At 38.9% G+C, this 26,258-nt stretch overlaps 1 protein-coding gene across 8 annotated transcripts in view; it reads right to left on the bottom strand.

Moving 5' to 3' along the window:
• Positions 1 to 26,258, bottom strand: part of MYO5A (myosin VA) — a 205,180-nt gene that overhangs the window by 47,048 nt on the left and 131,874 nt on the right. For all 8 annotated transcript variants that reach the window (XM_027553991.1, XM_027553989.1, XM_027553984.1 and 5 more), the window contains exons 17-25: positions 24,830 to 24,916; positions 24,633 to 24,741; positions 22,219 to 22,430; positions 20,529 to 20,685; positions 14,542 to 14,781; positions 13,297 to 13,545; positions 10,416 to 10,509; positions 8,161 to 8,309; positions 3,120 to 3,233 (exon numbers count right to left, since the gene is read on the bottom strand). In XM_027553991.1, the coding sequence (XP_027409792.1) occupies positions 3,120 to 3,233; positions 8,161 to 8,309; positions 10,416 to 10,509; positions 13,297 to 13,545; positions 14,542 to 14,781; positions 20,529 to 20,685; positions 22,219 to 22,430; positions 24,633 to 24,741; positions 24,830 to 24,916 (1,411 nt within the window). The remainder of the gene's footprint in view (positions 1 to 3,119; positions 3,234 to 8,160; positions 8,310 to 10,415; positions 10,510 to 13,296; positions 13,546 to 14,541; positions 14,782 to 20,528; positions 20,686 to 22,218; positions 22,431 to 24,632; positions 24,742 to 24,829; positions 24,917 to 26,258) is intronic.

Here is a 26,258-nt window from a genome sequence, read left to right as displayed (position 1 = left end):
GAGACATAATGATTAGTAACTAAGAGTGCTCCAAATGGTGCCCATTCTTATCTCTAATGACATGTATAATCAAAGAGATATTGTCCTCCCCATACCACATGAGCAAGGAGGATGACTGGATCATCTAGCTCAGGAAAGTGTCTAGGGTTTTGTTTTTGCTTTCTTTCCTTTGTAAGGACTTTGTCATCTAGGGCTTTTCCAAGAAAGTGAAGCTTTAAAAACTAATCTAAAAAATAACAACAGTCTCTCGTTAGAGGAAAATCAGGAAAATAACAGAATTTCTTCACAAAATTACCATGACAGACCTGGCAGTCATCCGGGAATTATTGCTAACAGTAGCTGAGAAAGTTACAGTGATGCTTTCCCTGGATTTGACAAGTGTGAGGAAGCTTGAGAGCAGAAGCAGAACTGAGATAATTAGTCAATGGTTACTAAGAAAGGTGCATGACACAGCAGGGAAAGCAATGGTTCCCAAAAGTGTTACATGGTCTTTGTAACCCCAGACCACAAAGACGCTGGAAGTGTGGGAGGGCTGTAAGGCAAGCAGAGCTGGCAGGTGAGTTCTCCACAAACAGCAGTGGAGGTGCCACTGTAACTTGTGAACAGCAAATCACACGTTTGTGATTTGTGACTAAAGAGACATTAATCCTTTATTTATACATCAAATTTTGCTATTAACACATGACTGAGGTCAGAATTCTGTGTTTCAAAACAATCTATTTTAATTTAAAAATCAATTCATAAGCAAGAGTGATCCCCTTATTGCCCTGGCCCCTGGATTCTAAAGGAGTTACTTGGGAATACTACATACAGGAGTTGAAAGTTTTCCTTTAGTTTGTAAGAGGTGATTTGTAAACCTGGCCATTATAGAGGAAGTATCAGGAAGAAATGCAAACCTGAAGGTGGTAAGTAACTTGAAGAGCAAAGTGACAGCCATAGCCTTAGATTGCCATGTCTCCTGCCCAACTTCCCTTTGATGATCAATCTCTCTTTTCCTATTATCAGTTGTACAGATTCCCATCTTTCTGATCCTGGCCACACCCAGTCTGTTTATTAGACTGGGTTTAAAGCCTGTTTATTGGAGCAAAAACCTTTATTTATTGAACACTTATTATGTATCTAACACTGTTGCAAGTATGTAAAAATTAACTCACTTAATCTTCAAAACATCACTATAAAGTAAGATAATAATAGCAGTGCCACTTTATAGAGGAGGAAACTGAAATGCAGAGAGACTGAGGCTAAGGTTATGAACTCAGTCCTAAGGAGGAGAGTGACTGTAGTCTGCCCCATGATGAAGACAGCACTAACCAAAGCCAGCCACGTCTCAGATGCACGCACTCAGTCACAAGCAACAAGCATGACTAGTTCAGTCAATATCCTTCCTCGTTTCTGAGAGGAGACTTCCTGTGTATGACCTACTGCTGGTGGTCATACATGACTACCATGTGACAGACAGTATCAATACCCCAAGATCTGTTGGTGATTCCTGAAGCACAATTCATTCTTCATTTTTCAAAAAAGATGAAAACTGTACCAAATCCCACTGTTCAGTTCAGTTCAGTCATTTGACATAAAACAAGTGAGAATGAGAAATGAAAAAGGTTACCTCTCCCCTCAAATCTGTAAGAATTTGGAGAAAACACCTTTATATCCACTAAAGGCTCAGAAGCTGTAATTTTGAAATCTTCAAAGTCTAACTCTGGGGTAATCTCCAAAGACAGCTACCAATGATCACCCAACAAAAATAACTTTCTTCCCATTAAGAGATGGAGTCCATTCCCCTCCTTGAATCTGGGCTGGCCTCATACTTTGCTTTGACCATAAAATGTGGCAGAACTGCTACCATGCCAGTTCTGGGCCTGGCTCTAACAGCCTGACATCTTTTGCCCTTGTACTCCTAGAACCCACTCACTGTATTATTGAAGAGAGAAGCAACATGGAGAAACCCAAGGAGGAGACCTTCTCACCCCAGCTGAATGCAGGGAGATACTCCAACCCACACCATAAGGGACAGAAGTACCACCCAGTCAAAACCCAAAGAACTGTGAGCAATAATAAATTGCTGTAGTTTGAAACCACTAAAGTCAGGGATGGTTTGTTGCACAACAGATAACTTGAACAACCTCTGCTATTATATACTGGCCATATTGCTGTATCAATGTTCCCAGACTAATGTTATCTGTTTATCTGTAGGTAGAAAGGGGACTGGAGAACTCCAGTGTAGAACCCCTGAGTGGGAGGAGGTGAAGTGTGGAGCTCTGAACAGACAAGCCTCAATTAGAATACTGGCTCTGCCACTTACAAGCTGTGACCTTGGACCAGTTACTTGGCCCCCTTGAATGTATGAGTCCAACTATATGACATTCCAACAATGTGACACTTTCTTTAAAATGAGCAGAATGAGATGGAGAAACTTTTCATTCCCAAGTAGAACTAAGAAAGGAAAGAATCATTCAATTTTTTTCAGCTCTTCTGCCAGAAGCAGTCTATTTCTGACTTGGCCATTTTCTCAGAATATGAGATAAAAATAGAAAATAATGTGCCTGAATTACCCATTACAGAAACTAATATCATATTGGAAGAAGATATGAGAATTGGTTTGGGAACAATCTAACTTAAAGTCACTGTACTCTTGGAGTTACAGTAATATGTCATTTTGATTTTAAACCATGTAACACAAAACACTAAGACAGATTCATAAGCTGTTTTCCATGCATACAAACTGTCACCAAACAGGCAGCAATTCTGCTAAACTCTAGGGCATTGGTGTTTATATTATAATATTCTAGGATAAAAGCTTACTTTTCAAAAAATGACCTCAGTCTAAAATAAATTCATATATTTTTTACATACAGAACATGTTAAGGTATAAAAGGGAATTACAAAAGGGAAAATCTGGTCCTCAAAATCACATTAAAAATTGAAATATTGATTGACAAAAATATGTAATAGGTATGTATATACACAGCTAATTAAGCACCTTCAAGTCATTTATAAAGAATATAGAACAAATGTTACATTTATGAACAAATGGGGTCCTCCCTGCAATGGAAATGTTCTCTGTTAATAACAGGATGGGCACATCTTACTTTTATTGATAGGTGTCTAAAATATACCTCTGTCCTTGATGGAATATCTTCAGTTTCTGCAATTTCAGAGCTAAAGGTGTATTCAGACTCATTGCTGCTGTGGGTAGAGTCTGTTCTCTTGTGTCCAGGTTTAGGCACATTCTGCAACACAAATAAGCAGCTACAGTTAACACAACATAATTAAATAATTGAACTTGGCATAGTTAAGACAGCATCCACCTTAACTTGGTTCTAATATTCACGACCTAATGCTCTCATGCCCAAACAATCTATTCCATGTTGTCTTAACAAACTCTTACAAGGGTCACCTCCTGAGCAGAAAGAGGCACCAGGAGGGTGTGACAAGTACAGCTGCAAAACTAAACACTCAGATAAAAATCATCTCTGATTAACAGCAGATCCCCTCTTAAAGTTGTGAGTGGCTAGTCACACGAGGTGAAGCATAAGTATGATGACTTCCATATTATAATCAAACAAAATCACTCCAAAAGTCCACAGGATATATTCAATGACAGCATAATCATTTTACTGCACCATATTAATAGGTCACGGGAGGGGGTTTTCACACAGGCAATTACAGCTTCTGTCAGTTTCATGCATGGAACTGAAGCTCTGGAGTCAGCAGTGGCAAGGATGAGTGTGCAGAACAGGAAGCTGCTCTGGGAAGATCCTTGGGTTATTAATTCAGGGAGCCCAGGTGATAGTGTCATGACATGTGGTAACTAATGAACTAGTATTCAGCAAGCCTGTGGGGAATAGAAAAGTTAGGTATTTGCAGTCCCTTCCTTTCTGGAGAAGTGGTTAAAGAATGACTTGAAGGAAGAGGAAATAAAAAGGTGGGGTTTGGGCCCCTCGCTCCGAGGGTGCCCCCAGCAGAAGAGGTGGAGAGGTTCAGTGGCCTGGATCTTCTAGGGTTACAAATCCTGAGAGCTTCAAAAAGGCCTCTGAAAGCTTTGTGATCTGTCCAATTTCCTTTACTCCTTCCAAGGTGCAGGAAAAGAGCCAGAAGCCACAAAGAGCTTTTTGCCTCGTTCCTTCCAACATCCAGGCTTAGACAAAGCAGACCCATCTGTGAGACCACAGGGAAACAAGCCCTCAGGAGTAGTTGGTGTCTCAAGCCAGACCACTTGGATTGTTCTATGTTTATTAGTAATTTTGGCCTGCAATTTTCTTTGTGTGTGTGTGTGTGTGTGTGTGTGTGTGTGATTTCTTTGTCCGATTTTGGTATCAATGTGATGCCTCACAGAATGAGTTTGGAAGCTTTCTGGAATAGATTGAGCATAGGTGTTAACTTTTATTAAAATGTTTGACAGAATTCACCTGCAAAGCCATCTGGCCCTGGACTTTTGTTGGAAGTGTGTGGACTGCTGATTCAATTCCATTATTGATATTTGACCTGTTCATATTTTCTGTTTCTTCCTGATTCAGTATTGGGAGATTGTATGTTTCTAGGAATTTGTTTATTTCTTCTAGATTGCTCATTTTATTGGCATGTAATTGTCTAGTAGCCTCTTACGATCCTGTGTATTTCTGTGGTATAACTACTCTTTCACTTCCGATTTATTAATCTGGGCTCTCTCTTTTTGTCTTGATGATTATGGCTAATAGTTTACCAATTTTGTTTATCTTCTCACAGGACCAGCTCTTTAGCTTTGCGCATCTTTTTAACTGATTCTTAGTGTCTATTTCATTTCCATTCCAATCTTTTTTTTCTCCTACTAATGTTGAATTTTGTTTGTTCTTCTTTTTTGACAATACTTCCTTTAGGTATAAGGCTAGACTGCTTATTTATTTGCCATTAAAATTCCCTTCTTGAACTGTTTTTGCTGCATTCCACAGATGATAATCATTGTGTTTCCACTTTCATTTATCTCCAGGTATTTTCAAAATTTCCTCTTTGGTTTCTTCAGTGACCCATTGGTTGTTTAATAGTGTATGCTTAGCTCCATGTATTTGTTTTTTCAGGTTTTTCCTTGTAGTTGATTTCTATTCTCATAGCATCGTGGTGGAAAAAGATGACTGATATGATTTCAATCTTCTGGATGATCTGTCCTTTGATGTAAGTGGGGTATTAAAGTCCCTTACTATTATTAAAGTCCCTTACTATTATTGCGTTACTGTCAATCTCTCTCTTTACATTTGTTAATATTTTCTGTATGCATTCAGATGCACCTATGATGGGTGAACATATACTTACCACTATTATATCCTCTTGTTGGACTGATCCTTTTGTTATTATGTAGTGTCCTTTTTTGTCTCTTGTTACTGTCTTTGTCTTAAAGTCTATTTTGTCTGACTCTTGACATCCCAGCTTTCTTTTCATTTCCATGGAATATCTTTTTTCCATTCTCTCCCTTTTAGTCTACATGTGTCTTTATAACTGAACTGACTCTCTCACAGGTGTGTGTGTGTCTTTATGTCTTGTTTTCATTGTCCATTCTGCCACTCTATGTCTTTTGATTAGAGCACTTAGTCTAATACATTGAAAGTAATTATTGATAGGTATGTACGTATTGCCATTTTGTTAGTTGTTTTCTGGTTGCTGTAGCTCCTTTTTGTTCCTTTCTTTCTTCCCTTGTGATTTGATGACTATCTTTACTATTATATTTGGATTACTCTCCTTTTATATATGTGTATATCTATAATATGTTTGTGGTTATGACAAGGATCATATAAGCAACAATAAAGGAGGTTCAATCATATACATATACATACATACACACACATATATAATTATTTAAATATGATCTCAAGTTCAAAACATTATAACAACCATGCATTCTTAGTTCCTCTTCCACTATTAGTGTTTTTGTCATCATATTTTACATCTTTTTGTTCTGTGTAACCTTTAATCTTCTACCCATTTTGTTGAGGTTTGTTTTTTATATCTTTAGTTGCATGAAATAATTTCTGCTAGTCTTCAGTTCAGTTCAGTCACTCAGTCGTGTCCAACTCTTTGCAACCCCATGAACTGCAGCACACCAGGCTTTCCTGTCCATCACCAACTCCCAGAGCTTGCTCAAACTCATGTCCATTGAATTGGTGATACCATCCAACCATCTCATCCTTTGTCATCTCCTTCTCCTTCTACCTCAATCTTTCCCAGCATCAGGGTCTTTTCTAATGAGTCAGTTCTTCACATCAGGTAGCCAAAGTATTAGAGCTTCAGCATTAGTCCTTCCAATAAATATTCAGGACTGATTTCCTTTAGGATTGACTGGTTTGATCTCCTTGCAGTCCAAGGGACTCTCAAGAGTCTTCTCCAACACCACAGCTCAAAAGCATCAATTCTTTGGTGCTCAGCTTTCTTTATGGTCCAACTCGCACATCCATACAGGACTACTGGAAAAACCATAGCTTTGACTAGACAGACCTTTGTGGACAAAGTACTGTTTCTACTTTTTAATATGCTGTCTAGGTTTGTCACAACTTTTCTTCCAAGGAGCAAGCATTTTTTAATTTCATGGCTGCAGTCACCATCTGCAGTGATTTTGGGGCCCAAGAAAGTAAAGTCTGTCACTGGTTCCATCGTTTCCCCATCTATTTGCCATGAAGTGATGGGACCAGATGTCATGATCTCAGTTTTTTGAATCTGAGTTTTAAGCCACTTTTTCACTATTCTCTTTCACTTTCATCAAGAGGCTCTTTAGTTCTTCGCTTTCTGACATAAAGGTGGTGTCATCTGCATGTCTGAGGTTATCGATATTTCTCCTGGCAATCTTGATTCTAGCTTGTGCTCACCCAGCCCAGCATTTCACATGATTTACTCTACATAGAAGTTAAATAAGCCGGGTGACAATACAGCCTTGACATACTCCTTTCCCAATATCAGTCTGTTGTTCCATGTCCAGTTCTAACTGTTGCTTCTTGACTGGCATACAGATTTCTCAGGAGGCAGGTCAGGTGGTCTGGTATTCCTCTCTCTTGAACAATTTCCACAGTTGGTTGTGATCCACACAAAGTTTTTAGTGTAGTCAATGAAGCAGAAGTAGATGCTTTTCTGGAATTCTCTTGCTTTTTCTATGATCCAGCAGATGTTGGCAACTTGATCTCTGGTTCCCCTGTCTTTTCTAAATCCAGCTTGAACATCTGGAAGTTCTTGGTTCAGGTGCTGTTGAAGTCTAGCTTGGGAGAATTTTGAGCATTACTTTGCTAGCATGTGAGATGAGTTTGTAATTGTCTGGTAGTTTGAACATTCTTTGGCATTTGCCTTTCTTTGGGATTGGACAGAAAACTGACCTTTTCCAGTCCTGTGGCCACTGCTGAGTTTTCCAAATTTGCTGGCATATTGAGTGCAGCAGTTTAACAGCACTTTAACACTGCTAGTCTTCAGGTCATTCTTATACACAATTGCTCCGTAAAGTTATAATTTTGGTATGCCTGTGGGAAGAGTTGAGCACAGGGTCCTCCTCTTCTGCCATCTTGACCACACCCATCCAAATTATCTTGTGTTTTACAGCAAATATTTCAGGGCATTTCTGGTCATTTGTGCCATTAGGTTACATTTAAGGCTGACGGTTGCAGGAACAAGATTGTCAGGGAACTCTGTTTCCTGATATCAGAATAAGTAGACCAGGGATGGTGTGCAGCACTATCAAAAGTACAAAAAGTACTTGGCCAGATGCAGAAGAGTCCATGAAATAGGTAAGACAATTTATTACAAATAGCAGATGAATCTTCTTTGTTTAGGAATATGCCTTTGAAATTACAAAAACTACTGAGAAAATACTTGACCTTACAAATATTTGCTTTATAAGCAAATTTTACATTAAGTCATTCAGTACATAAACAAAGTCCAGCAATGCTGACTTATAGTCTAGTCTTCAAAGTGTTTGAATTTATAAAACTATTTATGAATACAGTGATGTGATTCCTGGGATTTGCTTTAAGACAATCGAATCCATTGGATGGAGCGTGATATAGGTTAGAATGGGAGATAGAAATGTGATGACTGTTTTGGAATTGAGTGATGAGTACATGGAGTACATGGGGGTTTATGCTACTATTCTATTTAGTTTTGCACACGTTTAAATTTTTTTATAAAAATGGGCAAAAGTATTTGACTCACCACCATCAAAGTCATCTCTTCCTTGAGGTCATCATAGCGTTCTTCCAAGCGACTAAACTCATTCAGAAGGTTCTGATATCTCAGCCTTTCATCGTTAAGATCGAGTTCCAGTTGTTTTGTTTCTTCTACTAACTTCTTCTCCATAGTCTCTGAAAGAAGAGAGAGATAAAAACATACCAAAGACGGCTTCACAAAATGCAAGAATAAATACATGGGCACTGGCTTACAGTCTTTGGGAGGGGTTCTACTTTTAGCAGCACTATGATCTATGAAGAGTATCTTAGTGGAGGCAGGGAAAGAGAAAATATCATGGCCAAAGAATAAAATAATTTACTAAAAACAACAATCATCTATTGTATTCTTCCATGAACAGAACTGGTTTATTCATTGGTTACAGCACATCCTTGATAACTTCCACTAGTCAGCATTTAGTAACTAGAAGTACATACTTTTTATTCCATTAGTATTCTGTTTCAGGCTACTCATAAAATTCTTTTGTTGAAAAAGAGACATTCCTCAGGCCCCTAGGGGAACAGTGACTTCTCAGAAGACCTAGCTGTCCTGCTCTCCAGAGTCTCTCTACTCATCTCTCAGTCCCTGGCTTCTGTCTTACAATTTCCCAATACTGCGAATGCCCTTGTCCTGTTACTCTTTCCATTCTACTCAGGTAAATTGCCACACCTGGTCCTCTGTTGTCACCATTCCTATGTGCTGCTGGGGACTTGACTTTTCCATTTACTCACCTCACTCTACCCTCTCTATCCGCTAGTGGCTGGCATGTAGATAGGACATCATTTGGAGAGTGGAGACTAGCCCTTGATTGCAGATCAAAGTATCAATAAAAAAGCCTTAAATCTCAGCCATGTGCTTTCTCTCAATGAGCTGAGCCAGCCACATTTATAAATACTGGGCTTCCTACCTCATATTTTGTGCCCATATCTTAATCTGTCCTGCCTGCTTCATTGCTCACCATCTCTGTCAGCCCCACGAGGCCAAGGACTTCCAAGTGTCCTGTCATGACTGCCTCCACAGTGTTCCCCTGTCCTGGAGATTTAATAATTTGCAAATAAATGAGTGAAAGGATTTTTTTCTCTATATAACATTCTATAAATTGCCTTTTATTCTCACAAGTTTGTGGAAGCTGCCCAAGGCTACCAACAAATTTTCCCTAGGCAAATCCACTGCTATTTGTTTTGTTCTCTTTAGTATCAAATAACATTTCCTTTTTCCTAAAAGAGTTCTCATCATTCTGGATTTTTCCACTATATTCTGCATCCTAGCAACCTTCTTTCTACATCTTCAATGACTGTTTTCTCTTTCTGTCTTAACTTTCTTTTATGACTCTTTTTCTTCACCTTATCTCTTTTCTATGATTATCCTATAAATTCCAGACTTTATTATCTTTTCTATACAGTATTCCCTTTAATTGGGAAGAAGGGTATGGTGTGGGGAAAACCCCTGAGGGTTCTCTCTTTAATCTCAATTTGCTTTCAGATCACCTCTATCTGGAGACCCTAGCTAACATCCAAATTTTAATTGATTTGCCTCATAAACAGAGACTTGTTTTCCTCAATTTCCTCATTACTAATAACATATTATTGTTTTGATAACTCATTGCAACACTTTAGAAAGTTTTTGCTCCTCTTTTGAATACCATATCAAAAATGATAATAATCTGTTATTCTTTTCATATATTTTCACTCTAACCTACCTCTTCCTTTTTATTTCTACCACCAATTGCTGTAGTTTGATATACATCGTCTTATCTCATGTTTAAGTATATGTGGATTTCTTGTAAATTATAATCATTTTAATTTATCTTACCAACAGCAAATAAATGTCTACCTCTAGTTAGTGTCTTTTTTTTTTTAAGATGGTAAAAAGTGAGTGATCTTAGGAAATTAGTATTCATTCATTTAGCAAAATCAATAATATACACAGATACATATACTCCTATAATATACATATTAGCTCAAGAATTTGTCTTAAATCAAGAGGACTCCTATAAGCTATAAATCATACATACAATTATTTTTTTAAGTTATATATGATATTGACTAAGCATGAATTCATATTTGTACTTAGGGAGATACGATTTACAAATTCACCAACTAATTCAACCAAATATTTAGAGTGCCTGCCTCTGGAACTCTGAAACCTTTTTGATGCCAGCCTAAATACGCAAAGTTATAACTTTTAAACCCTTGGTCTCAGGTTGTTTGGAGTGCAGTAGGCTGGCCCCACATGAGCCTTACCTGTCATCTCCTTAGCCTGCTCCACGATACGGTGATTGAGGACCTCTTTTTCCTGCTTCAGCAAAGTATTTTCTTCCTTCAGATTTGACACCAGCTATAAAATGAAACAATAAACTGATATGGCTGCAACAGACAGAGGAAACCCGATACTGAATACGAAACACACAGTAGTCACTCCTTACTGCCATGTCTCACTGTCTCACTTCTTTGCTGAGTTATATTCAGTCATCCTTTAAACTTGGTTCAAGCATTACCCCCCAGAAAGCTTTCCCAGAAACTCGTCCAATTATATGTCTCTCCATTGGACTGCTACAGAACCCTGTAAATGCCTCCTTATACCCCTTATAAATGATTTACTTTTACTTCCCTGATTGACTAGAAATTACTGGAGGACAAAGATGATTTGCTGTTGTTGTTTTACTTTGTACCTTGAGCATTTACCAATTGCCTGACACCTAGAAAGCATTTGCTCTTAAAGTAATATAACACCTTTTCACCCCAAAAGCCTAACACAATGCTTATGTGGACCCAAGATACAACAGAAAGATTACAGAGGACAAGAAAAGTATGAAATTCGCTGAAGACCTTCCAAAGCTCCCTGTTCTCTGTCTTGAGAATTTTACTTTCATCTCCTTTTAAGAGTTTTGCAAGGTTGTAAACTTTTATTCCACATTTAAGCATTGGCCTTACAACTATGTGACTATAATGTCATAGAACTTTACACTCAAAACAATTAAAATGGTAAATTTAAAGTCACATATAAGCATATTTTACCACAATAAAAAAAAAATGTTGACCTTTTAACTTTCTGGTTTCTGGTTAGATAAGGATTCTCAGGAAGCAAAAATCAAAACCAAAGGTAACTTTGCAAAGTTGATAATTTATATAGTTTAGCTTTGTAATAGAATGTGTGCTGAAGTGAAACCTGAATAAATGACATGTGAATTCCTTTCTCTAAATGAGAGTTCATAGAATTCTTAAAGGAACAGCTTTAATAATAAAAAGAATGTATGAAGAGTTCAGCGATGGAGACAATGGGCTGTGACGAAGGATCCCTGAAGAACAGAGAACTGAAGTTACAGCACTGAGCCACGGCAGACATCAGGCCAGGAGGTGCTCTTTCTGATTGTCCAGTCTCTTCCTTCTGTCCTGAGAAGGTCTGCTCTCAGTACAAAGGCTTGGTTCTTTGGGTGCTCTTGAGAGAAGCCACTCTTTGTCAGGGCTATGCAACCAATCACCTGTGGTGCTTTTTCAAAATAAATGTGTCTGACCCACACTCCCGGAGCTTGGGCAGGTATCTTTTTAAAAACTCTCCAGCCAATTCTGATACACATTCCTGGTTAAGAAGCACAGTTCTCTGGACCTTCTAGGCTCCTTGATCAGGCTGACTGGCAATGCAGCTTTCCTGACCACAAGGCTGGCTCTCCCAGGGAAATGTTTTCATTCTTACCACACTCCATCTAAAAGACTTAATGGTAGTGCCTATAGATATCCCTGTGAAAGCTGCAGATAATAAAACAAGAAGAAAGGAGAAATCTGAATATGTTTGGGTATACTATTCTATCTAACTAGAAAGGTATGAATTTGACTATGAAAAGGAAAAGAGAATACCCCTATCAAGTTAATACTCCATAGTTTCTAAGGAATTTTGGAAGCTTTCAGGGACTCAGGAAATGGGGAAAAAAGAGATTGAGAAAGAGAGAAAATGAGAAAGACAGATCCTAAACTTCAAAAGTATCTCACTGGATATATATTCAATAGAACAAGCTTGCCATGTCAAAGTAACGTATATTAATGGTGGTTTAGTTGCTAAGTTGTGTCTAACTCTTGTGACCTCAGGGGCTGTAGCCCGCTAAGTTCCTCTCTCCATATGATTTTCCAGGCAAGAACACTGAAGAGTACTGAATCCTTCTCCAGGGGATGTTCTCGACCCAGGCATTGAACCCAGGTCTCCTGCACTGCAGGCAGATTCTTTATGGACTAGGCTACCAGGCAAACTGTTTCCAGACACAGAGTCAAGATCTGTTGAAGATATAGATGGGTTTATTTTAATCAGGATCCTGAATATCATGGAAGGATTGCAATCTTATTAGTGACACTATCCTACCTGAACTGTCTAAGCTCCTTCAGAGGTTCTTACTGCATAAGCTCCTGTGGAGGTTCAGAAGTAGTTACAGCCAACAGAGTCAACTCTGTTTTCATTTAAAGATGGTAATACTAGTAGGATCTCTAAAAATCTATTACTTTTTCCCAGTAAGCCTTATGTTGAGGTATTTTTTCTTATGTTTAAACAATACTCCTCATTACTTCTTGAGAGCCTTCGTGTTTTCTATATTTAATAAAGTTTTGATATAAGTTAATACAAATTTGCAGTGTGGAAACATCTGTCAATCTGTAAGCAGTTTTGTTGTTATTTTTTGCATAGTAGTTCTTGACTATGGCCAGTGTAGACATTTGGATTTCTGGTGGACTTCTCAAAACAGCCTTAATATAGGTTTCCATAAAAATTCCTACTAGCTATTGACAGTTTATTGTTTAATTTACTTCTTAATCACCTTAAGCTGGCTGACTCCACACAGATCTATACATTCAACAAAAAGAGTGTATAGTAGGTACTTGGCCATCAATTTTCTTCTTATAATACTGCTTTCCTTCTATTCTTAGTAGAGTAAAACGTTCTACTAAAAGACCTATAGCTACTCATCCAATATATAGAAGAACTCCTTGGGGAAAAACACTAATAATGAACAGTCAACTGACTGAAATGTGTGTTTTACCTTCAACTGAGAACTACATTGAGCTACAATGGCCAACCAAGTCAATATGGCAGCACATCTCCTTTGTGAAAGAAGTAGATGAGGATATGAACATCAGCTCCTACCTGCTCAGTTTCTTGTTTGTATCTATCAGCATGTTCCTCAATGGATTTTTTCTCAGACTGAGTTTGTTCCAGGTCTTTCCGTAGCTTGGCAATTTCTTCCTGCAGACTGAGGACCCGTCCAGTAGCAATCTTAGCTTCTTCTTCACTTAGCTGAAGACGTTCTAAATCACTTCGTAGTTTCTCGGTCTCCGAGTTGTATATTCCTTCTAGATTGGTCAGTTTCTCCATGAGGCATTTGTAGTCTTTGTTCTTTAAACACACACATGAGTGACAGCAAGTAAATATACACACCATGAATTGTACTTAGTGAGAAAACCATGCCTATTCATCATATTCATGCTGTGTCACTGCAGCACTGATATAGCCTCTAACCAAAATACTAGTGACATTTAAAGTAACACAATCAGTCCCCTCTTAGTGATACAAAAAGAGAACAGACACAATTATTTACGTTTTACATGAGATGAGCAACATAGATGTGATTCTCTCATAGTCACAAGGAGAGTTACCATACTAAATTCTCTTTCCTGATTCTCAATCCAGGAATAGGAAAATCTAGATTTGTTTTTAGAAACAAATCAGTGTGCTACTGAAAACCATGTGCTGGCTAGTGATGTATAGGAATGGTAAAACGGCCTCAAAATCACGTCTTACAAATCTCTTTGTTTAACATCTGGAAACTCTTCCCATTCAGAAAACCTGTCTGATGAATTTTATTTCATTCTCTTTTCTGTTTTTCTTTGTCATCGTTAGTATTTATATGTCACTAACTACCTATATAATTTTCAGGTGCTAAAATATTACTTGGTAATAACTATCTGTAAGAAATCAAACTGTTATCTCTGCAAATAGACTGCAGATTCCTCAGAAGCATGGACATCTTCCTGCTTCTTTTGCCATCTCAGTGCTAAACAACTCATCTACAAAAGAAACAATACATTACACATAACTGAATGATAATGATGAAAGAGCTGTGTAAAATATAAAGCACAATATGATTCTCAGTCCTAACCTTTTGGACTGCTAGTAAACCTGTCTGTGTTCTCAAAAACAATTTCCCGCCTTGGTCCTTGAAATTATAATCTTACCTATGAGCTTGTCACTATTGCCTGCTCATTAATGTCACTACCATTTTACTTTTTTGCTGAGACTGAAAGGTAAAGTCAAAAGGAGACAATGCTGGAGATAATCCCAGTGTATTTCATTAGGCATGCTGCATTTTTAGGACTGCTGTTCAAAACACACCTGCTCATCAACTTTGCGCTGCAGCTGCATGATCTTGTTCTCCATGCCAATGTGGAGCTTCTTATAGCGCTCCACAGAGCGGGCCTCGATCTTAAGTTTCTTCAGCTCACGCTTGGCCATCATCCGTCGGAAGCAGCACTGAAGGTAGATGATGGCGTGGATGCTCCTCCTATAGCAGGTGCGAGCCAGCCAGCCACGGACCCATTTCTGAATGATGACTGCTTTGTGTTCACGGAGTATCTGGAGAGAAGGGTAGGTGCAAGTAATGTCAGACCCTGGACTACACTCAATTTCAACTCTATCAACCTATGGATGCAGTCTGAGAACCACACATTAACTAAAGGGAAAGCCACTGGAAAAGCTGAAGCAACCATGTATTATGTGGAGTGTACTTATCACAAATATATGGAGGCACCAATTATTTTAAAAGATGATTGAAATGTAATCTTTAAAAGGCAATTTGAGAAACATATATAAAACATGTATTACATCCACATGTCATATGTGGGATTACATGTCTATGTATGATGATAAACAGAGTATACACATAAGCGCCATCAAAATTAAAGACACCAGATTACTAAATAGAAAACTAATCTAAAAAGAAAGAAAAATGCATTAGGTTTCTTATAACTACATGATTTCTAAAAGCAATCAGTTATCCTTCAGAAAATAAACAGAGCTTGATACCCTGTGAATTATGTGCTAGTAAAATAGATTTACCCACTACCCTTACTGCTGGGTCCACATCACTGTGCATTAGGTCTCTGGCTTGAGGATATAGGGTATGGTTGGTAAGCAGGCTATAGAAGCCAACACTTAGGGTACTGCAAAGTTTATTATTAATTTATTGATTTTTCCCCCAGAAACAACAAAAAAAATGATTCTCTCATTTGCCATTTTTGAGGAATACCACTCTAGTGAGGGTTTCCCATTGCTTTACAAATGTAGCACAAACCCACACATGGGGTTCAAAGGTAGTAGGGATAGAACTTTAAAAGGAAAGCTAAAAGAAAGATAAAGTAAACAGATATTAATTTTATATTGTGTTTTCTTAAAAAAAGATATTCCCCTAAACTGATAAACACTCATTCATCCTTATGATATAAATCTCTTGTCACTAATGACCATCAAGCAGAGATTGTGCAAATAATTTCCAGGAATGATGGGAAAATTCTTAGATTTTAGGAAGGGTTGAACTAGCAAGACTTTGAGGTCCTTTCAAAACTATGATCTTATAAAATGGCAAATAGATGGGGAAACAGTGGAAACAGTGGCTGACTTTATTTTTTGGGGCTCCAAAATCACTGCAGATGGTGATTGCAGCCGTGAAATTAAAAGACGCTTACTCCTTGGAAGGAAAGTTATGAACAACCTAGACAGTATATTAAAAAGCAGACATTAGTTTGTCAACCAAGGTCTGTCTAGTAAAGGCTATGGTTTTTCCAGTGGTCATGTATGGATGTGAGAATTGGACTATAAAGAAAGCTGAGTGCTGAAGAATTGATGCTTTTGAACTGTGGTGTTGGAGAAGACTCTTGAGAATCCTTTGGACTGCAAGGAGATCCAACCAGTCCATCTTAAAGGAAATCAGTCCTGGGCGTTCATTGGAAGGACGGAAGGACTGATGTTGAAGCTGAAACTCCAATACTTTGGCCACCTGATGCGAAGAGCTGACACATTTGAAAAGACCCTGATGCTCGGAAAGATTGAGGGCAGGAGGAGAAGGGAACAACAGAGGATGAGATGGTTGGATGGTATCACCGACTCAATGGACATGGATTTAGGTAGACTCTGGCAGTTGGTGATGGACAGGGAGGCCTGGCGTGCTGTGGTTCATGGAGTCGTAAAGAGTCAGACATGACTGAGTGACTGAACTGAACTTGTGTGATATGAATGTTCCAATGTATTCACTTAAGTACTCACTAGTGATTATGATAAAGGGATACAATATACCTTTCATGAAACTTTTTTTAAATGTGTAAAAAATCTCTGAAACAGTCTCTTCAGATAGTAGCAATTTGGTAAGATCATTGAAAAAACAGTTCCTATTTTTAGGATATGTAGCTGAGAAAAATAATGAAATCATGTGCCATCCCAGATGATACAAAAGAAATAAGTGGTTGTGTTTAAAGTCATCAAATACAAAATAAACATGGGTTTCCCCGGTGGCTCCATGGTAAAGAATCAGCCTGCTAAGCAGGAGATGTGGGTTCGATCCCTATGTCATGAAGATCCTCTGGAGAAGGAAATGGCAACCCATTCCAATATTATTGCCTGAAAATTCCCCTGGACAGAGGAGCCTTGCAGGCTACAGTCTATGGGGTCCCCCAAAAGAGTCAGACATGACTTAGCAACTAAACAACAACAAAATAAACATAGGTGTTTCAGAGACCTATATAAGTGTCTTCAGCTAACTCAAGACTGCACCTTTGGGCTGTTTTCCTAATGCCAAGGTAGCCTTCAGTTCCCACAAAGTGCAGTCACCATGCATCACGCTGCAGTGAGGCAGGGCTTTTGCTCTCACTCAACGTCAGAATCCTGAGGGAAGCCCCTGTCTATCTGGATGACTAGTGACAAACTGGGTAAAACTCAGTGATGGCAAACTGAAGGCTTTCAGAATTAAAAAAAAACTCAAGCAGCACACAGTGGCAAAGCTATTAATGCCAATTTTCCTATTCAATTTCCTTCTCCCATGTAACTTCAGACATTGGTCCATTTCTGTAATTTCAGTCAAATGGAAATGGTATATAATTAGAGCTTCCATTCTCAATCTCATTTCCATGAGTGAGTCAGAGGCATTAAATAACACTTGCTTTCACTTTAAGACCTCTCAAAGCTGGAGAAGGGGAGGCTGAGATTTGAATCACAGCTAGAAGGATCACTAAGGGGGTCCCAATGGCCTACACATAAACTAGTCTCTAAGCTGGTACCCTCACTAGGTCCAGTCACAGTGGGAGCTAAGCTCGCTAGAGACTTCTACTGCTAACCAATAGCCTCAAACCCCAGTTCAGATGTTCCCAAAGACAGTACTGAGGAAAACAGGGGAGTAACCAGTTTGGCGTATCTAATAGGTCAAGTTTAATAAGGCTTTACCTTCCCTTGAAAGCTCATGCTTGAAAAGAAAGAACACCTAACCATAAAGCAGGCATGGGCAGAAAGACCTGGAGAAACTGTCTTCAAATTTTCTTCAAAGCACAGCTATTTAAATATGTTCATTCAAGCCTCATTAGCTTTCCATGTTTCTTTGTTGTCTAAAATTAATTTAAATTAAGAAAGTAAAATACATACATGAATAGGGTCCAGGGCAAGCCCACATACTGCCTATGATTAGAGAAATGTCCTATATCACTCAACTGACTCTCCTTCTAACAATGCCCAAAGGGCTCCAAGATCTAGACTGTTCAGTTTAGTTCAGTCGCTCAGTCATGTCCGACTCTTTGTGACCCCGTGGACTGCAGCACACCAGGCCTCCCTGTCCATCACCAACTCCTGGAGTTTACTCAAACTCATGTCCATTGAGTCCATGATGCCATCCAACCATCTCATCCTCTGTCACCCCCTTCTCCTCCGGCCTTCAATCTTTCCAGCATCAGGGTATTTCTGGCTTATTCAGAATATGTTCTAAAGAACAGTCTCCAGACTAAACTACAAAGCTACAGTCATCAAGACAGTATGGTACTGGCACAAAAACAGAAATATAGACCAATGGAACAAGATAGAAAGTCCAGAGATAAACCCACACATCTATGGGTACCTTATTTTTAACAAAGGAGGCAAGTATATACAATGGGGCAAAGATAGCATGTTCAATAAGTGGTGCTGGGAAAACTGGACAGCTATGAGTGAAAGAATGAAATTAGAAAACTTCCTAACACCACCCACCAAAATAAAATCAAAAGGGATTAAAGACTTAAATTTAAGACCAGAAACTATAAGACTCTTAGAGGAAAACATAGGCAGAACACTCCAGGACAAATCACAGCAATATCCTTTATGACCCACCTCCTAGAGTAATAGAAATAAAAACAAAATAAACAAGCAGGACCTAATTAAATGTAAAGGCTTTTTGCACAGCAAAGGAAACTATAAGCAAGAAGAAAAGACAACCCTCAGAATGGAAAAAAAAAATAGGAAATGACAACTAACAAAGGATTAATTTCAAAAATATACAAGCAGCTCATACAAGTCAATACCAGAAAAACAAACAACCCCATCAAAAAGTAGGGAAAAGATCTAAACAGACATTTCTCCAAAGAAGACACAGATGGCTAAAAAACACATGAAAAAACATTCAATATTGCTCATTATTAAAGAAATGCAAATCAAAACTAAAATGAGATATCATCTCACACAGGTTAGAATGGTCATCATCAAAAAGTCTACAAACAATAAATGCTGGAGAGGGTGCTGGAGAGGGTGTAGAGAAAAGGGAACCCTCTTGCACTTCTGGTGGGAATGTAAACTGATACAGCCACTATGGAAGATGGTATGGAAATTCCTTAAAAAACTAGGAATAAAACCACCATATGATCCTTCAATCCCACTACTAGGCATATACACTAAGGAAACCAAAGTTGAAAAAGACACATGTACCCCAATGTTCATTGTAGCACTATTTACAATAGCTAGAACATGGAAGCAACCTACATGTCGATCAACAGATGAATGGATAAAGAAGCTGTGGTACATATATACAATGGAATACTACTCAGCCATGAAAAGGAACACATTTCAGTCAGTTCTAATAAGGTGGACGAACCTAAAGAACAGACTCAAAACCTTGCTGAAATAAAAGAGAGAAAAAATGTTCATTGACCAGACCATATATTGTTAGAAGTGATGATTAGGTAAGACTAATCTGGTGATCCACTATCTCTAGTCATAATGATTAGTGCTAGACATAAAGCTTACTTGTCAAATATTTCTATAGGATCATACTCCAGTTAATACAACTTTAACTACATTGATATTACATTTGATTTCACTTTACCATGGTAAATTCTTCCAAATTTGTTTCATTCTTAATCTTCTGTTCATCTGTTATATACTTTAGCTATTCAAAGCTCACCATAATTAGCTGAATAAAGACCCCTAGATTCCTCCATGAATCTGTAAATGTTACCTTATTTGGGGAAAGGGTCTTTGAAGGTATAATTAAGTTAAGGATCTTGAGATGGAGAGATTATCCTGGATTATCTAGGCGGGACCCAAATCCATCACAAGTGTTCTCAAAAGAGACAGACAAAAGGAAGTAAAGTTAGACACAGAGAGAAGATGATGTGAATGAAGATGGAGGCAGGGCTTGGAGTGATATGGGCACAAAAGTATAAGGAATAGTGGTGGCCTCCAGCATTAGAAGAGGCAAGGAAAGGGTCCTCCCCCCATAGCTTCTGGAGGGAGTGTAGCTCTGCTGACATCTTGTTTTCACAGTTCTTGCCTCTAGAACTGTGAGAAAGTTCAATGAGAAATTGTTGGTGGTAATGTATTACAGCAGCCACAGGAAACAAAAATGTCACTTTTCCCCCCCAAATTACATATGCAAAGGGAATAAAAAGGTAAGCCTTCTTTTTCCAAGTCATGTTAATAAATGAATAAATATGTACTTATTATTTAATATTTTAAAATATATTTCAATTGTTGGTTGAAAGGGAAAGTGAAAGTTGTTCAGTCATGTCTGACTCTTTGCAACCACATGGAAATCTCCAGGCCAGGATACTGGAGTAGGTAGCCTTTCCCTTCTCCAGGGGATCTTCCCAAACCAGGGATCGAACCCAGGTCTCCCACATTGCAGGTGAATTCTTTACCAGGTGAGCCACAAGGGAAGCCCAAGAATATTGGAGTGGGTAGCCTATCCCTTCTCCAGGGGATCTTCCTTGTTTCCATACAAGTCCTACATCCATAGGAGGGCCTGTGGCACTTTGTACAGACGTGGGACTTGATTAACATTAATGGGATGAATAAAAAAGTTGAAAACAATGCCTCACCTTGTGATACCTATTTCTGGCCAAGTAGCCTCGCAAATAAGACTGAAGGACAATTGTGGCAGTTCGCGTGATCTTGTATCTCCGGCGAGCTACATACATGCGCCAGTACTTCTGAATGATAGTGGCTGCCTTGGTTCTGCGCAGGAACTTAGCATAGCTGGGAGAGAAAGAGTGGCGAGTTGTCAGTAGTCAGAAAAACCCAGGAACACATTTTGTAGAGGATGAAAGCACCAATGTCTTGCCATAATAAGTAGTACTTCCATTGATTATTCTAATAACATACATGTTAAATCAACATTTATATTTCTTATATTTGTAGTTAGTTTATGAGCCCCGAATACCTGTCCATCTGTTATCTCAAATGAACCTTACCTAACCCTAAAATGTAGGCTGTCCCATATCACTCGATTTTACAATAAAGAAGTTAAAGGTCATAAAGGTTTATTCCTTTTAGGACTGTGCTTATTACCCCAGGCTATGTACCCTTTACATAGCAGACCAGTTTACACAGTAATACCATACCTACTTATCACCAGCTTCCTGAGCTCTATCTATTGTGAACACATGATGTTTTTTCTCAATCTATTTACTTGGGCATAAGTTTTTTTTTTATCATTAATTCATGTCTTCTGATAGCTCTAAATTAAAATTATCCTAATATGTAATCACATGTCAGTTAATTCTTTTCTACAGTTCTCAGCTTATTGCTCCTAAAAACACCTCAATGGAAGCATTTTTAACAGGTTATATTCATGATTGTCCTGATTTACAGATGATTTCTTCAAGTCCATTAAAAGTGAAAGTGAAAGTCGCTTAGTGTCTGACTCTTTGCAACCCAATGGACTACACAGTCCATGGAATTCTCCAGGCCAGAATATTGGAGTGGGTAGCCCTTCCCTTCTCCAGGGGATTTCCCAACCCAGGGATTGAACCCAGGTCTCCCACACTGCAGGCAGATTCTTTACCAGCTGAGCCACCAGGGAAGCCCAACATAAACGTATAAAAAATAAATACTGAGGACATGAGTAGACAGTAATTTGTAATTTTTTTTGAGGTTCAATCTGATTCCTAAAGGTGAGTGAAATTATATTCTATTTAACTGTCTTATGAGTTAATTCCTTGGAACTAAGAAAAGGTAAGGTGTTGCCTTGAGTGGATGTGAGAGTTGGACTATAAAGAAAGCTGAGCACCAAAGAATTGATGCTTTTGAACTGTGGTGTTGGAGAAGCCTCTTGAGAGTCCCTTGGACTGCAAGGAGATTAAACCAGTCTATCCTAAAGGAGATCAGTCCTGAGTGTCCATTGGAAGGACTGATGTTGAAGTTGAAACTCCAATACTTTGGCCACCTGATGCGAAGAGCTGACTCATTTGAAAAGACCCTGATGCTGGGAAAGATTGAAGGCAGGAGGAGAAGGGGATGATAGAGGATGAGATGGTTGGATGGCATCACCGATTCAATGGACATGAGTTTGGGTAAACTCTGGGAGTTGGTGATGGACAGGGAGGCCTGGTGTGCTGCGGTTCCTGGGGTCTTAAAGAGTTGGACACGACTCAGCGACTGAACTGAACTGCCTTGAGTGGTAGGGTGACCACCCCACCCCAAACTGTCCTAGCTTAGACAATAAGTCAGATGCACTCTCCAATCTTGGCTGCCCCTGAGCAAGCGTGTACACGCCACCAGGACACATACCATCGGGCCTGGTGGCCTCGCACATATCTCTGCACAGTGATGGCAGCCTTGCGCATGCGCAGGTACTTCTTCCGCAGCAGCCACCCTCGGATCGTCTTCTGGATCCGGATGCAGGCAGCCCTCAGCTTGTCTGCCCTCAATTTTTCTAGGTAGGCCACTTGACCAGCCCGGAAAAAGATCTTTGTCTTCCCAAACTGGTATTTGTCCTTGTCCTGTATTTGGAAGAAACTATACTCAGAAGTAGAAATGATGACCAAATAAGTGAATTTTAAAGAGAAAAAAAAAAAAAAGTCTAAAAGCAGTATCAGTAAAGGGATGAAACTATTAGCTAAATCTTGGGCTACATCACAAGTATCTAATGGAGCCAGCTTTTTGATCCTAGGCAAGTTGAGCGAATAGAAGGGACTTTAAGGAAAACTGCAGTTTAAGAGTTATTTTCCAGAATTAGTCTACCTGGAATTATTATCTGAAGCCCAAAACTTGGTTGTGGGTTATAGGCAGCTACTATTTGCTTGTTTGTATTTTAAATATCTCAAGGAAATGGAGATGCTGACACTCCCTCTGACTGACCCGGGCTGTAAGGATTACATCGGGCTGTAAGTTCCATGAGAAAGCTGAAGGGACAAAAACACCAGTGTGAAGAAAAAGGCAGGAAGTAATACATACAAAATAAAAACAAAAAGATTAAAAATGCTGCATATTCATGTTAAGAGTTAAGTTTCTCAACAGTTATCTCTTGGTTTTATCAATAGTAAGTCTGTCTACAAATTTCAAAAATATAATCATTTATAATGCTCACTGACTTCTGATTATAAGCAAAGTTGAGCAGTAAACACAGATAGATAGGCATACTATTTTTGGTCTATTACATTCTGATCCAACTATTCAAAATCATGTGATTTATTAAACATCTCACGTTGAAAGAGGAGAGTTTATTTGTAACAATCAATATTGTGATGTAAAATTCAAAGTGAAAACAGAGAAAATAACTTTTCACTGTAAGCAAATATTTCCTATCTTGTACATGAAAAGAGAAAATAGGAAATCACATACATCTAAAACTACTTCAGTTTAAATCAATAAATCTTACAAAGGAAGCTAGCTGGAAAAGCTAGTAAGTGGTTCCCTTTCCCAGCCCCATCTCATCTCAGCTCCCCTCTCCCTGCTCCCCAAGCCTGCCCTCCTCTGCCTTGTGGTCCCAAAGTTCAGCCGGGAGAGGTCTAGGGGAGGAAGCTGGTGTGGGATGACTGTCCCTACTTTCTGCTCTTCATTCCCTAGAAAGGACTTGGGCCAAATTCAAAATGGACCCAATTCTTTTACACATCACCAGGAAAGTGGCCTAAGCTATTTCAAGAAAAAAAAAAAAATTATTACCAGAGAAGAGATATTACATCTAATTAATAGCTAGTAATTATTACTAATTACTTCAAAGTGAGTTAATCCATCCAACCTAATGTCAAATAAGTGAAAATATAATATTCTTTAAAAAACATTTCATGAATCTTAAATTCTCCACAGCATACATCAGTGGCTATCCAAGTGTAGTCCTCAAACCAGCATCAGCATCACTGGGAACTTGATAGAAATGCAAATTATTGGGCGCATCCCAGACGACCAAATCAGAAATTCTGGAGGTGGGGCCTGGCAATCTGTAGTGTAACAAGTCTTGTAGGTGACTCTGATGCATTCTAAGGTCTGCAAATGCCTTAGCTTGGTAGGCAAGATCCTTCAAACATCAACCCCGATTTCCTAACGAATTCCTTACTTCCCAGGCACCAATTTTTTACTGCAAAAACAAAAATCCTACTGTATTGTTTTTTTGAGAAAACTATGCTTTCCTGCTTCCACGTTCTTTGCTCCCTACTAGGATAGTCTCCTTCCAGGTTTACACAGTCTTACCCACCTTTCAGGGCCTGACTCAAAATACATGTCTCCTCCCCACAGCAGAAGTGGCTTTGTCTTCCTCTGATTTCTTCTCTCATTCATTCAGCATTTCATAGACACTAAGGTATATTATACTTGTCTTTAAAATGCATTGATTTCGAAGACATACTATGTTACCTGAGGATAAGACTTATTTTTTCTTAATCACACAGCATTTGGCCTGGTGTCTTTCTTAAGTAAGTACTCAGTAAATTTTTATTGAAAATGATCCAGTTCTAAAAAGAATGCATCTGAAGTCTAGGCTCAGGCCTCACCATCCTGTTTCTTGATACTGGGCTGTTGTCCTCACTAGTCCTTCCATCGTAGAGACAGGGAGCCTCGAACTCCAAGACAGTGTACCTCTCCCCGCTCCCACTCCTGAATTCATTGAATTAGTGCTATTTGGACACCCCTAGGACTTGTACAGGTTACAATCACAAGGCCTTTGGCAAACATCTGTTCAGATACAGATGAGTGAAAATCTTTCTTACCACTATCAGTTTCTCTAAAACATTCTTGCATGTTTGCTTTCTGTCACTTAGCACATCTTTTTGCTTCATTAGGACCCGATAGCGGCTGAAAAATTCTTGGTAAGTCCACCTATGAAAAGAGACTCATGTCAGCTTATCTAAGGCAGCAGGAACCTCCCCCATGAGGATCCCTTGTATTTGAAAGCTGCCAGGCCCACCGAGAGGGGAAACCTGCTGCGCTGATCCGAATGGTTTCCAGGACACCGCATGCTCTCAGCTGCTGCACTGCCCTCTTCTCATCAAACCTATGAGTAAAGGTGGAAATCATTAGTACACAAAAAAGTCTGGCTCTAGCCACAAACTACTGTCCTCAATCCAGAGACTGAAATCTTTTGTAAAGAGCCAAATGAATAAATTAGAAAAAAAAAATTCAAATGTTGGAGTACTGATTCAAAATTGAAAACTCCATTTTGAGAGTGGGGAAGATTACTAGCAGGAAGAACATACACCAAAAACTCATAAGAAATACCACTGAGCATATTTAAAAAGCCCAAGCTCCTCTGTACTGTGCAGTGCTCATTACACGCCTTGGCCCGACTAGTTGGTCTCATAATTCTTTAGTTCACCATACAGAGCTACCCGAGAATAAAGACTGGCCAGCTCTGAAGATTTCTTTAACAAGAAGAACAAATTAAACATGCCCCATTCAGTTTTTTTTTTGTTGTTGTTGTTAATTACTAGTGTTCTAAAAGCTATTTAACTCAGTGTATACATACTAATCATTAAGTGTCCATGTCAGTTAAAAAGTATTTTATATCTTAGCTGCAGTTCACTCTAGATAAACAGCACCTTAATGTTAAATTGACACTATAAGAGGAAGTAGCAAGGCCTGCTTCTTACAGGATGATCACTCCCCTTACTCCCCAGTTGTGCCCTGAATGACCTATCTGAGGTTTCTGTGGTGCCGTCTTCTCAGTGTTTTGTTGGTGATGGGAGATGGGGTTGGTTGACTCAAGGTAATGGGCCCTGGGGCTGTCCAGAAGAGTTGCCCAGGGCATGAAAGCTTCTTCCTGCTTCTCACCTCCTCAAGAAAGACTTCTTGGGAATGAGAAGAATACAAGAGTCTTTGAGAAATGCCCTGCAGTCTAAGGCAGAATCTCCAGCGGGCAGGAGTGGCAGGAGCATAGTTCAGGAGCATGCACAAGGTGTAGAGTGGGAGTTATTACAGTGTTTGGGAAGGGTGCCTTATCTTTGACCCACAAATTCCTGTTCTAGAAATACAGTAGTCTAAGGAGATATTCAGGCAGGCAAATATACAGAAATGTTTGGGAAAAGATGTTTATCATAGCCAAGGAATAACCCAAATGGCCATCAACAGGGAATAACTTAAATAAATGATGGTATGTCTCTATAATGGGATATGACGTAGCCTTAAAATGGTGACAACGATTTGTATTTATAAACATGGAAAACACTCACAATTTATTAAGTTGAAAGTGAAGTAAAACAGCAGTTACAGCATGATTCCTTCTCTCTTATTAATGTGTCTCTCTTTCACAGAAACACACACAGAGCAGGGAAGGACTGATCAAGATCTATGTCAGTTAATACTTATTACCTCTCTAGGTATAATGAAATGCTTTTTCA

The sequence above is a fragment of the Bos indicus x Bos taurus genome, chromosome 10 (genome assembly GCF_003369695.1).
Source record: "Bos indicus x Bos taurus breed Angus x Brahman F1 hybrid chromosome 10, Bos_hybrid_MaternalHap_v2.0, whole genome shotgun sequence".
NCBI lineage: Eukaryota > Metazoa > Chordata > Mammalia > Artiodactyla > Bovidae > Bos > Bos indicus x Bos taurus.
Note: the sequence above shows the minus strand (reverse complement) of the source record. Positions and strands in the feature narration are given on the sequence as shown.